General features: G+C 44.4%; 1 protein-coding gene across 3 annotated transcripts in view; it reads left to right on the top strand.

The window, feature by feature from the left end:
* LOC127637737 (astrotactin-2-like) overlaps positions 1–16,635 on the top strand; it is a 749,824-nt gene that overhangs the window by 624,175 nt on the left and 109,014 nt on the right. For all 3 annotated transcript variants that reach the window (XM_052118989.1, XM_052118979.1, XM_052118998.1), the window contains one exon: positions 7,994–8,127. In XM_052118989.1, coding sequence (XP_051974949.1) covers positions 7,994–8,127 — 134 coding nt within the window. The remainder of the gene's footprint in view (positions 1–7,993; positions 8,128–16,635) is intronic.

Here is a 16,635-nt window from a genome sequence, read left to right as displayed (position 1 = left end):
TCCATTCCCCGGGCCTCAGCCCCTGCCTCGACAGGATGTCTGCTCACTGATTCTGAACCCCCGGAACATACATTGCTCTGATAGACAGTATTTTCCCTTGGGACCAAAGAATTATCTGATGCGCCAGTCTGCACAGAGGGCGCGATCCGAGTCCCCCTTGTTGGTTCAGATAAGCTACCACTGATGTATTGTCCGAACGTACTAGGACATGGTAACCTTAGATGTCTGGAAGGAAGCTCCTCAGAGCCCTGAACACAGCCAACATCTCTAGACAGTTTATGTGCCAAGAATGATGATGGTCCTGCCACAGACCCCTGGCAAAGCGGCCGTCCATGACCGCGCCCCAGCCAGTGAGGGAGGCATCTGTCGAAACGGTTTTCCGGCGACATGACGCTCCCAACACTGGCCCTAGGGACAGGAACCAAGGTTTCTTCCATATTAGCAGAGAACGAAGGCATCTGCGCGTTACTCTGATTATACGAAATGGATTCCCCTTGGGGGAAAACCCCTTGGCTTTCAGCCACCACTGGAGGGGCCTCATGTGTAGAAGGCCCAAAGGTATAATGTTGGATGCCGCTGCCATGAGGCCCAGCAGTCTTTGAAACTGCTTTACAGTGATGGCCTGGCCTAGTTTTAACCCGGACACCATCGCCAGAACGGACTCGATACGTGCAGGAGACATGCGTGCCTGCATCGTAACCGAGTCCCACACAACACCCAGAAACGTTGTGCACTGGGATGGTTGTAACACACTCTTTTTTGTGTTGAGTCTCAACCCCAAACTTCGAATATGGCCAAGGACGACATCTCGATGCCGAACCGCCATTTCTCGAGACTGGGCCAGAATGAGCCAGTCATCGATAAAATTCAGTATGCGGATGCCCTGAAGTCTCAGAGGAGCAGGAGCTGCATCCATACATTTGGTGAATGTGCGGGGAGAGAGTGCTAGGCCAAACGGAAGAACCCGATATTGGTAAGCTTCGCCCCCGAAAGCGAACCTCAGGAACCTCCTGTGACATGGAAGGATGGGTACATGAAAATAGGCGTCTTTTAGATCTATCGTGACAAACCAGTCCTCGGATCTGATCTGACTCACGATGACAGGAATGGTAAGCATTTTGAACCTGAACCTCCTCAAAGGCCGGTTCAAAACTCTGAGATCTAAAATCAGCCCCCATCCTTTTTTGGAACTATAAAGTACCGGCTGTAAAGACCGGACTCCCTGTCTGAATGCGGAACACGTTCTATGGCCTCCTTCAGCAGCAGAGATTGCACTTCTTGTTCCATCACCTGAGCCTGCTCCGGAACCACTGTAGTCTGCACCACCCCAGAGAATTTGGGGGGGGGGGGCGGTGCCCGAACTGCAGTCTGTACTCTGATTTTATTATATGCAGGACCGATGCAGATATGTTGGGAAGATGATTCCATGCCTCTACAAAATCTACTAAGGGAACCAGCCTCTCGGGTGTTTTTCGAGCACTGTTCTGGACTTCCTGAAGCGAGATACCGGCAGGATTTAGTCGTTACAGTCCTTGTGACCACAATTGATGTGTGTTTTTTATTTTTTGACGCTGGAAATTGATGTGGCCCGAAGCGTCAGAGACGGCGGGAACCGACACCGATTTCCTGAGGACTCCGCTGCGAGAGCAACATCGGTCTCATGCTCTGCAGCGGGGGGACAGCCCAGCCCTCCGAGGTTCTACCACCTCGGTAGGACCTCTTTCCCGAAGCTTCAACTAAGGCTGGTCTCGGGTGTTTTTCGAGCACTGTTCCCGACATCCTGAAGCAGGAAACCGGCAGGATTTAGTCGATACGGTTCTTGTGACCACAATTGATGCTTGTTGGGTTTGTTTTTTTTTTTTGACACGAACGGCACGGTGTGCGTTCGCTGGAAATTGATGTGGCCCGAAGCGTCAGAGAAGGCGGGAAACCAACACCGATTGTGTGCGGCCATGTAAGCCCTACTTATTAAAGCAGATGTAGCTCTGCAGGGCTTACTAGGCAGCGCCGGGGTTTTAGCCCATATCCCGTGCCCCCAAAACATCGTCTGTAATCAAACACTGGGGCTGGAGATACGGGACGAATGCGGTTTACCCCACGATCTCGTTTTAGATATCTTTGTGGAAATCGGGGAAAAACGGCAAACCCCGGCGCTGAGGTTGTGATCTGTGCCGCAGGAAACGCACGTCTAATTTGCTTTCAACTTGCGTTCCCTGCTCATTTTGTGGCCAGCTGATATTCAGTCTGGCCACGGCACGCGTCACAACCTCAATCAGCTCCTCATAAGCTTGGCCAAAAACTGGCGTGCTTGGCTCACGGTCGTCCGCATCGATGCTGAGCATATCCACTTCCTCGGAAGCAGTGAGCTCAAGCAACAGGACCTGATCATGGGCAGAAGAAGCCGCGACGCGGGCTTCTGCACCACTCACAGTAGGCTCGGGATCCTCAAACGAAGAATGAGAACGTGCCGCAGCAGTCTCATTCTCATCTGCAAAATCCCGCTGCGAACCCCGCGATTTCAAGCGCCGCGCTGCCTCAACAGACGCGGGACCAAAACCGTGGGGAACGCGAGCCTGACCGTGCTCATCAAAGCACGCCAACCGGGAGCGCAGCACTCTCATGGGTAGTGCTTCACAACTTTCACAGGCAGATCCCTCGAGAGCTGCCTGTGCGTGCTGCGCTCCCAAACAGTTCACACATAAAGCGTGCATGTCCCTACACGTAATGAAACGAGGGCAGGGGTGCACGCACTTCTTGAACTGTCCGGTGGCCATAATATATTTAAATCAGACAAACAACACCAAATAAGACAAACAATTTCAACATAGAGCGCTTGCTGAAGAGCGAAAGCTAATGTGTGTGTGTACCGGCGTCACTTTTATGCATCCGGTTATGCCGTCACATGTTACGTCATGACGCAACACCAATCAAGATTGGAATAGTTTCATTCATAATTCAGAGGCGCACGCTAAGGAGCGTTCCCCAAAGAGTCATTTTCAACGACGCAGTGCGAGTTCCCTCGGAAGGGAACTTTTGTTTACGATGAAAATTGGCTATGTATGCCGTCATGACTGTTGTGATGTGGGCATGTCCGACCATGCATCTAAAGTTGACATGCAATGTGACATGGCTAAAACCAATGGAAGTGAGGACAGGAAAGCACATGTGATCCATCCTCGATCAGATACTCTAGTTGAGTGTAGGCAAAATGGTGGAAAAAAATATTAACAGTGTCAGTAATTTTGAGTTTATTCATGCATTGATAAACATTAATCCTGTTCATGATTTAATACATAATGCACTGCTGTAATTTATAAACAAATGTTTTCCTCTATAGAATATTAAAGATGCAATAAAACTGAATCAGAATGGAATTACATTATTTTTGCCTGCAATTTTGTAGTCCTACTTTCCATAGCTATGGCTTTTGTCAATGAAATTAATGCTGGTTAAAGTTTCCTTAAAGTTTCCTTTTGCTCTGATATAAATCAATGAGGTCGTGACCAACAGTCAGCATCAATAGAGGCCCTTAAAGGAAGTACTCAGCCCCAACATTAAGTTGTAAAAGCATTTTGTCCTCAAACTGTCCTGCATCATAATGACTCATACTGCCAAGCATACTTTTTCCCTCCGAATGTTTTGCTTACATTCTGCTCTGTCTCAACAAACATAAAGTTCTGCCTTTTTTTAAGTTGCGACATGCTTGCCCTGCATAACTTCTTAAAACCATTCCCAGGAAATTAACAACTTAATGGGTGGAGTGTGTTTTTTTGTGTGTGTTTTGGAGATAGTCTATTCTGTAATTGAGTGTATGGCTGCTTATTGGATCTCATCCTGTAAACCTGAATAAAAATGCTCAGCCAGGGAATTGCCGTCTACACATTCAAAGGTGCATCCAATTTAATCACGCTACAGTCTCCGTTCACTCAAGAAGAAAGCGATGGATACTGCTCTTATAAGTTGGTATTAAACCCCTGCCAAGCTGCTGACCAAAATCAAATTTCCAGGGAATGCTAAACCCATGGATTTTTGCTAACCATTCAAATAGATGGAGGAAGCAAATCAAATCAGTTTAAATGCAGCCGGTTTGCCGCACTTCAACGGATGTTCTCTTTTTTTTGCATTGCTTTTGTCCCCTCGTGAACCCCAGGTTCAATTGAAGGCATATCTTCCTTCCTGGAAGATGGTTGTAGGTGTTCCTAGAAACAAGGACATTTCCTTCTCTACATTACACTGAATGATCGGAATGACCTATTCACTGAGGTTTTAGGTCATCGGATGAATCAATTCCTCTGCCCAGCTGGCTAATGTTTGCATGTATCAGACACTGATTAGGGACAGTAATAGGGTGAGCTCAGATGAGCAAAACAGATAATAACATTTAGATGTCGTGGTCGCTCCATTTCTTGTTATTTAGAATTGGTTTCTCTGAAGTCTAGAGAGCTAAGGGGTCATCGACTGATACCTAAAGAAAAACATTCGTGGTAAACAAACAGTTCTGATTTGAAGTTTGTGTTCTGTCATTCAAATTCTATCCATTTACCAAATTACAGTATGTGTATCCTCAGGGCATTCCTCAGTCTTAATAGTAAAGGCTTTAAAAGCCTCCATTTGTGTTGTAGAAGCCTCCAAGAATCCCGACTCATCTACACCTGAGTTCTATTTAGAGTTCCCCATACGTCGTATCACTCGTTCTTTTCACCTGACCTCCTAGACCCCCACCCCCCACCCCCCACCATTGCACACAGACATACAAACACGCACCCCTAATTACATTCCCTATAGAACTGGCTTAGGTTACTCTGCAAACATAAACATAGCCATAATCGGTTTGTCTATTTTTCACATGTGCAGTTGAACAGTCAACTGTGGTTTTTCTAGGAAACTGTTGGTGGTAAATGTGTGTGCACGTTTGCGGCTCTCTGTTTGTCTATGAGTGGGGGTGCATGATATTTCATGTTGTATTTTCTGATCATCTGTTTCCCATTTCAGGACACTGTTGTTTTTTACCCTTTTCACAGTTGCTGAATGCCACTGTAATGGGCATAATTGTTCAACCATTAATTTTCTTTCTTTCAAGCAGGCACTTTTTAAGCGGCTTCCTTGGAGTGGACTCATGGGTTCCCAGCAAACACACATGCCAAAACTTGCTCCACCTACACCTCCAAACACAAACTATTTTTTTAAGCTATACATCTGTTGGTTTTTCAAACTGCAAGGCTGGAGCTACAAATATTGGAAATTACGAAAAAAAACTGATCCCGTTGTATTCCTTGTAACTTGTAGTGGCGCTGTCTGAAATGGTTTACAATTGAGTTTGAATTATTCAGACATCTCCAGCACAGACTAGATCATTGAAACAAAATCTGCAAATGTATCTTATTGTTTGCAGTAATGAAGAAGGTCTTTATTAAGTGCAACATCCACATGAGCAGCTTGTGAATGACACTGTACTTCACAACTCTGAAATGCCATGTGGCAGGACTGACACACTGCGTAGTGTTTTTGCACTGATTCCATACTTATAATTTATGAAATCTCATTTGTTTTGTGTGTGTAAAGTTACAAATTAAAAGAGAAAACTAAATTTGTAGATTCCATTTGTAAAGTCCATTGGAAAAATTGGAAATACTACATTGTTGTTTAATATATAGATCATTTTTGTTGAATTTCCAACAAAAATAACTATGTTCTGATAAATACCATTACTATTTAAAGTGACTCATATCGTGAAATAGATTTTTGTCATACCACCCACCCCTAGTTCATACACACCTCTCCATTCACTCTCTGTTTTGTCTTACACGACACTCTGCCTCTGCCAGGCATCTCTCATGCAAGTCATTATACCGCAGTGGATTGCAGTCTTTCCCCTCCATCGCTCTGCTGCTGTAATAATGTCTCATTCATCAAGGTCGTTTACAGAGAGTTGCCTGTGTGTAAATAAGGGGTGAGGTCTGGCAGCCAGAGAGCTGCTGATGCTATCATTGAGAGGGGCACTTCCTCATGACAGACTACTGGATGTATCCAAGGAGGCCTATAATACCTGGAGAATTTTATCTGTTAGCATTCCCATTTATCTCAATGGCAGTTGTTTGGCTAATGCATGAGCCCTCATAAGCACTCCATTTAAATTCTAGTATCTTCCCTTATGGACACTGAGCTCAGTAGACAGGCAGGAGAACTGACATCTTGACCAGGCTGATTATCTGATGTCACCACAAGAACGTGCACAGTTGGCCGTCACTAGCCGCTATCATGAGCTGTGACATCAAATGCAGCAGACAGAAAAATAAAAGTCAAATTCCTGCTTTAACCTGTTGATATGCAATTCCCCTGCATGCAGTTGTGACGTCACTCTGCTTACCGTTAATATATCATTTACCATCTATAAATTTAATTAATGTTACCAAATTATACATCTTTTCAAAGATCTAAGGGTTCAGCATTAATATCCGATCTCTATTTCAAAATAGCAATGCTCCAGAAACAGCAATTTAGTTATTTGTGCCAGGAGTACAAATGAAAACATGCAATATCAAAACGGGACTTCATACATTTATTATGAAAACACGATCACCAGATGAATCCAGTTCAACACACTTGGGTCAATTGTCCATGACAAGCATTCATTGAAAAACATCCAATATCATTTTTTGTCCATAAAAGTGATAAATCTGAGAAATAGTGATATATTCTCCATTGTTTACATGAGATCTCGCTTGAAAGAATTACCCTTCATCATCGTTCTTCAACAAACTATGCAATCTGAGCAGCATTCATGTTGTAAAACTGTAAATTATCGTATATATTAGAGTCTCGTAAACAAAATGAGCCTGTCTCCAAAGTCTGTTTTTAAAAATGCGGCGTAGTTTTACTCAAGCAGTGCCGTCAGATTTTGTGTCGTCTTGAAAGGCGGAGCCTTAATTTTACGTTTCCAGCGATTTTACAGAGAAAAAAGCTTGCAGGAATCTCATTTTTTGTTAGATCATCTTCAAATTTGAATCATAACTTCTTTAGACTTGTAGCTTTGAGAACATTGTATTTCTGTGTTGTCTTGGCACTTTTATTATTGTTTTGTTAGATTATAAAAACATGTTCAGCACAAAATATTTCCATTATTATAAACTTCAGCTGCTCTAACTTTAAAAAATAACAACATATATTAATTCTGAAACTTTGGAAATAAAGCCCAAAGTGTTTTCTTTTAAAAGATAATACAACTGTGTCCATACTCTAACGGGTCCAGTAAATACAACCATTTAAGTTCAGGTATGTCATTTTCATAATTTGTGCTCAGAAAGGGGGTGCATATCAACATGTTAAGGAGCCTTAAAAAAAAAAAACATTGGCCACTGGTAAAACGTCTATTATGAAATTATGAATGATAGTAAATGTCACCAATAATGGTGTAGCTATAGCATCTACAAGCAGAAGCTAACAGTAATATGCTAACCAGCCAAACCTTGACCACTTGGCTGCAACCTAATATAAAATCAGTGCTATACCACTCATTGGCTGGACTTTTGATAATGGTTCTGCTGAGATGGGAATGCACATTTTATTTTGACAGGTTCTAGTTGACATGTACTGCTGTTTTATCCCAAGGCGAAATACTGGGAAGAAAGAATATTTCATTTTGGTGAATCAGAAAGAGTCACAAGCTCTTGCCATCACTCTGCTAGGTCTGAGTTACCCCTTTGTTCTCCGCCCCATGCTTGTCCTATTATTGCCCCTGAGACAGAGTCTCCTGACACTCACACGTGGGCTGACCTTTTTTGGTACAGTTTCCAATTAAATCTTGACAGGTTCTTGTCTGAACAAAGCACCCTGAGATGCCCTTTGTCTGTCTCTTCACAGAGATACACCACTTTTCAAGTGTAGGTGGCAGAGCCTGTTTTTGGTGACTTGGAGGTGACTCATCGCATACGATGGAAGGACGTGGCTCATGGAGATAATTGCATTTCTCTCACCTGTGCCATTTATTTTGCAGGCCTTCAAAAGTGCCACTATGAGCTCATACTGGTGTGCGGGGAAAGGTGATGTCATTGAGAACTGGTGCCGTTGTGACCTGACGGCTCTTGGCAAGGATGGTCTGCCCAACTGCAGCCCCCTACGACGGCCCATGTAAGTTAATCTGGCCAAGCGGCTCGAGGCCCTGATGATGCTGTAACGGGCTTCTGCAAACATCTCTCAGCATTCTATTTAAAATCATGTACATGCAATATTTGATTCACATGAGCTAATTTTGGCCTTTAGAAGTATTTTAAAGCATCATAGGCACAGTTCCCATGCCCTTTAGGAGAGAATTGTTTTCAGATATGGTTTGTCTTTTCCTTTCAATAGTTTTGCGTTACCTAACAAAAAGTGTTGCGTTCCCTTGCAATAGTTTGATGTCCCGTGGAATAAGTTTTGCATACCCTCACAAAGCGTTTTGCTTTCCCTCACAATAATGTTTGGTTCCCTCTCAATACCTTTATCCATCCCATTCAGAATTAACCATTGTTTTACGACAGTGACCTTAGATTAAGGATGATATTTGTAGTAAATCCATAACCACAAAATTGACCATAGTTTGACTACAGTAAACATATTTAATCATGATATTCTTAGTGAAACCATACTAACAATACAGGGAAACCAAAACTGTTAATGCTGTAACCATGTAACCAATATTGTTATAAGAGCCATGGTTTTAAAAACCATTATACATGACCCAACCATTAACAATGGTGTTACTGGTTATGCTATTAGCACAAATACCATTGTTAGTTGCATTGGGACACAGGTTAAGTGTCACATGAGTGATAACACAGGATGAAATTTAGGAACACTACCTCCCTGCACACGGTTCACGACCAGGCTGAAGCCTTGCCTCCTAGTGGTCAGATTTTCAGACCTTTGGCAACTTATGTGAAATTGCAGGAGGTTATTACATGTGCAGTGGAAAAATTGCACCTAGATTGGCCTGATGAAGTGCAGTCGATCTTAAATAAGTTGATCTGTAAATCTTAGACTACTGTATTTTAGTATGCCAGTGGGCAGCTATGGCTCATAGTCAGCTCCCTTTTTCCCAGGACCTCCATCGTGATATTTCAAAGTCCTGGGATCAAAATTATTCGGCCAGGATTACGAATCATTCGTTTTCTAATGTGTGTCAAGCTTACGACCATGGATATACTTCTATCCCGGTAATAGAAGAGACGCTGGCTGCCCATCTCTCTCCTTCTTCGGCAACCACATGGAAATCAAGGTCTACACTTCCCTCGAAGCCGTGCAAAGTTACGTCATACTTGTTGATCAAGGCCTACCAGGCGACGGGCCAGGCGGTTTCGGCTTTGCCCACGCTGATGGTTTTGCAAGCCTACCAGCCCATTTTATGAGGGATTTAGATGAGGGAGCTGGACTAAAAGCAAGCCTGACAGATGGAATTTGATTTCGCCATTGTTACACGCCAGAATATAGTTCAGTTTCCCCCCACAGCTTGCGCATCACATTAAAAACTAACATTCCGAATTCAGCCTCTGTCTCCATGACCAAGGGTCTCGAGTTATGCATAACAGCACTCAATGTTCATCAAACACAAGTCTACACAAGACACATAGTGAAAATAAGCACAACATATTGTCCCTCCAGATAGAATACTAGGGGCGTTTGTGGTGAGTTTTCCAAAACAAAAATGTCCCTCAATATACATTCTTCCACATTTAAAATACTATGAAAAAGGTTTATTCTGTCAGCGTCCCTGCTACAAAGGCATCTTAGGGCACTCATTTTATGTCTAGTACAATAAAAGAAAAAACATTATCAAATTCCCTTCAACCAGCCTCAGTCATAGAGGAGCAAAGGCTTCCCTCCTCTGTGCTGCTGGTTCGGGGGTAGTTGCCAAAAGTAAGCCAAGCGTACCATCTAGTGGTTACAGGTCATGCTGCAGGCAAAAGCCATGCATTAATCCCTCTGTATGCCCATCTGTCGACTTGGCAGAAGCTGAAGGGCGATTTGAACTGGGTACTTCGAACGATAAAGCATGGTTATGTAATTCAATTCAGGCGAACTCAGCTAGTGTTCAACTGGGTCATTCCGACAGATGTTTCTGTTTGAGAGGACCCGTTTTTGATTTGGGAAATTCATTCTCTCTTAGAAGATGGGACAATACAGGAGATTCCCCCTTCTCAGAGAGAGTGTGGTTTTGTTCCGAAAATGAAATGTAAATTCAGAATGCTGACGCAGAAGCAAATAATGTCACAAGTGCAGCGGGGGACTGGTTTGTGACAATAGATTTGAATGATGCTTATTTCCACTTTCTCAAAATGCATTGATGCGGCTTGAGGCTTCAGGGCATCTGCATTTTGAGTTAATCGACGATTAATTGGTGCTAGCCAACTCTGAGACTTTGGATGCCCAACATCGAGATGTCATTCTCAGACATCTAAGCAATCTATCTGTAACCTAGACAAGAGTGTCCTGTTGCCAAGGCAACAGACTCTGTTTCTAGGGGTGGAACTAGATTCGCAGGCGATGCAGTTCACGTCTGTCTCAAGCTGGTGTTCTGTCATTCTGCCAATGTTTAACAATGTTCAGAGTGGGACGCGTTCTCCCTGCGAGAACATTTTACAGGCTTTTGGGACTCATGATTGTGGCTTTCACTGTAACTCCTCTGGGCATGTTGCATGCAAGACCTTTTCAGTGCTGGATGAACTCCACAAAGGGACTTCAACCTCTGACGCAGGCATTCTGTCTCTTCAAAGTGACGCATGGGTGCTGCCAAACTCTGCTAGCATGGAAACGGTCCTGCCTTCTGATGTCGGGCATTCCGTTGAGACAGGTGTGTTGCCACAAAGTTATAACAACAGGAACCTCCATGGGTTGGGGCGCTGTATACGAGGGTCATCCAGTCTACTGGGTCTGGACGGGCTAGCGGAAATATCGGCACAGAAACTATCTGGAGATGTTCACGGAGCTGGCATTGACATTTTTCCTCCCAGAGATTCAGGGCAGCCATGCCCTTATCCAGTCTGACAACTAGACGGTGTTGTCCTATATCAAACACCAGGGAGAAGTGTGTTCTCATGCCATGCTGAGGCTGGCATGGTGCATTCTTCTGTGGGCACGTGACAATGTGTGGTCTCTACGAGCCATGCATGTTCTGGGCCAGTTGAATCTGGTGGCAGATCTCTTGTCCGGACAGAGCTTGATGCCCAGAGGACATTACATCCTCAGATTATGGAACAAATTTTGAAGTAGCAAGGAAGTGGATCTGTTCTCTTCGAGCAAAATGTCACACTGTCCCCTCTGATTTGTCCCTCTCGCCCCAGAAACTGCTGGGCATTGATGCATTGGCACATTATTGGTCACTTGGCAACTTTACATGTTTGCACTTCTGCAGAGAGTTCGAGAGGATCGGATTCAGCTTCTGTTAGTTGCACCGTTTTGGCCATCTCAAGTATGGATTTCGACTCTGGACTCTCTTGGGAGATTCCAGTCAGAACAGACATGTTGTCTCAGGCTCGGGGCAGCTTTTGACCCCCGGCCAGACTTGGGAAAGTTATGGGTATGGCCCCTCAACGGGGCATTCTTTTGAATGATGGGTTATCCCCAAAGCTCCTAGGAAGCTTTATACATTCAAATGGCATATATTTGCTTCTTGGTGTACAAAGCGAAGTGAAGATCCAGTTCACTGCCCTGTCTGTGTGCTTTGGGGCCCGGGTTGCCCCAGCAATGCTTAAAGTCTATGTTGCCGCAATAGCGGCTGAGCATGCACTTATAAATGCAGTCTCTGTCGGTAGACATTCCCTTGTCTCTCGTTTTATGAGCGGGGTACGCGGCTTAGACCTTTTCGTCTTGTCAGCGCTCCTTTAGGGATTTATCTGTTGTTTTGGAGGTGCTCTTGGGTGCTCCGTTTGAGCTCTTGGCAACAGTCACTAATACGTTTCTGACTCTTAAAACAGCCCTGATGGTGGCATTGGCATCGTTTAAAAGTGTTAGTGATTGGCATGCCCTGTCGGTTAATCCCTTATATATGGATTTTGAGCCAGGGTCTTCAATTGTGGTGTTAAGACCTCATTTGTGCTATTTTCCCTAGGTTGTTTCTACATCATTTCACTCCCAGACTATTAATTCTCAGGCTTTATGTCCTCCCCCATTTTAGTCGGTGGAGCATTAAATATTGTATGTGCTTTACCCAGTTTGGGCGCTGCGAGTTTATGTTGACCGTAGTAGCCAGTGGTGTAAGTCAGAGCAGTGTTACGGTGTCCAAGCAAAGACTCGTTGGCTAGTTAATACAATTTCAAGTGCTGATGAAGCACGCAGTTTACCTTCACCTTCGGGTTATTCAAACTCATTCTATGAGGAGCATGGGCTTTGGCTAGCGATGCATCTTTGGAGGTCATTTGTATGGTGGCTGGATGGTCCTCTCTGCAAACATTTATTAGATATTATAATGGATGAGTGTTTCTTCACAGGTTCTCTCTGTTGGAATAGGAATAAACTCATAATTCCCTCTGTTTTATTCAGACACTTTATATAGCTTGCTTGTGCGCAGCTATATGCTTGCCTCAGGGGTGTAGACATTTGGCAGCTATTGTTTGCAGGGGGTGAATGTATATAATTACCAATGCAACTACGCAGCTGAAATTCCTACGAAAGGGAACGTCTCGGTTATGTGAAGCGTAACCCTGGTTCTCTGAATAGGAAAGAGACGTTGCGTAAGATGGCCATACTCATTAGCAGCTGCATAGGCTCATGCCTTCATGCAGAAAATCTTGATGGCACGAAGCAAGCAGCTTTATAGAGTCTGTGACGTAGCTCCCAAGGGGCGTCACTTAAGCACCATCAGCCAATAAATTGGCGTAATTGTATTATGGCTTCAGACCACGTGACACTCGGGGCAGCATCACTGTCCTACTCAAGGAACCAGGGTTACGCTTCATGTAACCAAGACATTACTTTATTAAAACCATGGTTAATTTTCATAAAAGATGGATAAATGTATTGCAAATGAATGCAAAACTTATTGTGAGTGAATGCAAACTATTGTGAATATTGAAATGAAATTTCCTCCATATCCTCTAAGTTGCACTGTACAAGCTTTTCCAACAAGTAGGTAGCAGAATTATGCAGCCTTATATCAGGGTTTGGACAAATTCTAAGACAGCATCAGATGTGTCCAATTTGGCAGACATAATCAACAGATATGTTGATTATGCTGTATTTGTTTTAATTTCATTCATTACTAAAAAGTATCCATAAACATAGTTCCCCTTCTGTCACTCACTCGAAGTTGTGTCAATGTAGTGACACTAGGGGTCACTCTTGAGAGACCCGAACACCTCTATTCTTTTGAAAAAAAGGCCAGTTTGAATTGGCGAGTGGACTTTGCATGTTACTTCCCCGGACATACGGGTATAAAAGGAGAAGGAATGCCCACTCTCATTCAGCGAGCTGAATACTACTGCTGTTCCATTCACCTCTTAAGAAGTGTATGCTGTTGAATATATGCCACATTTCCAGCAGCTTTCTCTCCTTCTGCACGACAAGTGCAGATTTCGCCCATAGGCGTTTCGACAGCGATAAAAGAGTGTATATTCCTGTTAAAGAGTAAATTCTCTATTAAAATTTCTCTATTTTTTATTATAATCTAAAAAGGTCAACTAAACAAGGATTTCTGGTCATCTGTCAGGTCACAACCAGACCAGGTGAGCTTGATTTGGAGGTGCCTGTCTTGGTGCCCCAGTATCCTTTGTGGAGGAAGACATAGCGGCACACAGAGTCTTAACCGCTGTTACGGGATTGGGCTTTGCCGGCGGCGGGAGGAGGGGCCGGGTGGATTGGAGTTGGGGTCTGTGTCTGTGTGGGGCAGGTCTGTTGGATGTGCTCACCGGCGGTAGTGGAGTGGCTCCCAGACCTAGAGAGTTTCATATATCAGCAATCATTTTATTGACTAGTCTAAAATTTCATAAAGCTGAGATAATATTATTATTATCACTACTACTACTGCTATTTTTGTTTTTATTATTATTACTGCTACCACCACTACTGCTATTATTGTTATTATTATAATTATTATTATTATTATTACTAGTATTATACTACTACTACAACTATTATTATTATTATAACTGATTGTTCCATATCTATCTATCTATCTATCTATCTATCTATCTATCTATCTATCTATCTATCTATCTATCTATCTATTATCTATCTATCTATCTATCTATCACTCAGCTACTTTAAATCTGTATCTTTCTTTTTCTCTCTCTCCACAACATCACCAGAAAAAAATTATTAATAATAATGATTACTATTATATGACATTAAATTAACCTAGTCCTTAAACTTATCACAGTACCTGTAAACGCTACTATATCGTCTAGGTTACGTATGTAACCCCCGTTCCCCCATGGAGGGAACGAGACGTTGTGTCAGAGAAGCGACACTAGGGGTCTCTCTTGAGCGCCGATATTCACCTCTGGACTATGAAAAAAGGCCAATGAGAGTTGGCAACCAGTATTTGCATGTCCCGCCCCCGGGGATTTAAGCGGCGCAAATACGGGAGCTCATTCAGGATTTTTCTGAGGAGCCGGAAATGGTCCGGCCACAACAGTGGCTCGGCTCAGCGACGTGGCAGGGGAGACACAACGTCTCGTTCCCTCCATCGGGGAACGGGGGTTACATACGTAACCTAGACGTTCCCCTTCTGTCGCACTCTCCACGTTGTGTCAGAGAAGCGACACTAGGGGTCCACTTATAAAAGTGCCATGCGCTGAGCCGTGTACGTGAACTGCTGATACAGGAGCGAGCAGGTATTCTTACGTGCAGGACGACCAACTGTATCAGGCTGCACGTACCCTTCCCCAATGCCCCATTTAAGCCATCAGGATTCCTTATCGTTACCCTGGAAGGGGGAACAAGGTGCTGGCCGCCAAGTAAGGGACATGCATATATATATATATGCATGTCCCTTACTTGTATAAGCTGCTATGTCTTGTTAATTTGTGTTTTGTTCAATAAAAAAAATAAAAAATAAATTATAAACGTTAATATTTCTCTATTAAAGCACACACATTGCCGGGTAATTCCCTGTGGACCTCCCATTCCCCAGCCCACTCGTTTGCTCCTGTCTGGTTCCGAAATGAGACCAGCCCACCTCTTGGCCAGCTTGACGTCTCTTTTGGGGCAGAATGAGTCTTCGATCACTGCATCAGAGAGCAAACTGGCGATGTCGGATGCTGAGGACCTGACTAGGCTGCCACCTTCGGTCTGCCTGCCCAGGCCAAGGCACTAAAAGAACTGCATGTGGGTAGTCCTGATTCCGATGTGCTGCAGGAGTTGCGCTTGGCAACCAACCTCGCCCTCCGGGCAACGAAGGTCATGGCCCGAGCACTCAGGGCCGTTGATCCCAGTGGCGTAAACTCTCCTCGTATGTCGCATCTCGCCCGCCATCTCCTCCTTTGGAGTCAGCGTGGGCTGAAGTCGCTGTGGGCCATTCACATCCCAGGCAGCCTCAACGCTACAGCAGATGCTCTGTCACGGCAGGCGATGCTCAGCAGAGAGTGGAGACTCCACCACTGGTGGCCCAGCTGATTTGGAGTCGATTCTGCATAGCACAGGTAGACTCCACATGTTTGCTTCCCCGGAATCCTCCCACTGCCCGCTCTGGTATTCCCTGACGGGAGCCCCCTTCGGGATAGACGTGCTGGCACACAACTGGCCCCGTGGGCTGTGCAAATATGTGTTCCCCCCAGTGAGCCTACTTACACAGACTCTATTCAAGGTCAGGGAGGACGAGGAACGAGTCACCCTCATGGCCCCATATTGGCCCACCCAGACTTAGTTCTCGGACCTCACGCTCCTCGCGACAGCACCTCCTTGCAGATTCCCCAGAGGAAAGACCTTCTTTCTCAGGGATGGGGCACCATCTGGCACCCACGCCCAGACCTCTGGAATCTCCACGTCTGGTCCTTGGTCTTTTTCTGTAGGTACCCCTAATGTCACTACATCGACACAACGTCGAGTGAGTGACAGAAGGGGAATGTCTTAGTTACTGTTGTAACCTCTGTTCCCTGATGGAGGGAACAAGACGTTGCCACAACGCTGTACTAGCCGCTGAAATGGCTGGACCTTGTCTCGGCTCCTCAGCACAAAACCCGTATGAGAGTGGGCGTTCCTTCTACTTTTATACCAGGGGAGTGGCATACAATTCCACTCCTCTATTCTTTTGAGAAAAGGCCAATGAAAATTGACGTGTTCGGGGCTCTCAAGAGCAACCCCTAGTGTCACTACATCGACACAAAATCTCGTCCCCTCCATCAGAGAACGGAGGTTACGACAGTAACCAAGACATTCTAACTAATTAAAAATGGACTCTGTGGGTGTTATTTTAGATTAAAGCACTGTTAGCTTAGCAACATGCTAACACCAAGCTCTACTGGAATAAACTGTTTAAGTCTGAAGAGTGCTATTTGTGTGATGCACAGGAGTAGCCATAAAGAGAGATGCTGATATGCACAGCATTTCAAATCAGTTTAAAATTACTTATGATGGTTAGAAGGCCTTTAGACAGTGGGGCACACACAAATGACACTTATGACCATTGTCATTTATGACGTATCATCAAGTATATAGCAAAATGTC

This window comes from Xyrauchen texanus, chromosome 4 (assembly GCF_025860055.1).
Source record: "Xyrauchen texanus isolate HMW12.3.18 chromosome 4, RBS_HiC_50CHRs, whole genome shotgun sequence".
Taxonomy (NCBI): Eukaryota; Metazoa; Chordata; class Actinopteri; order Cypriniformes; family Catostomidae; genus Xyrauchen; species Xyrauchen texanus.
The sequence above is the reverse complement of the archived record's forward strand: the minus strand, read 5'-3'. Positions and strand labels throughout refer to the sequence as shown.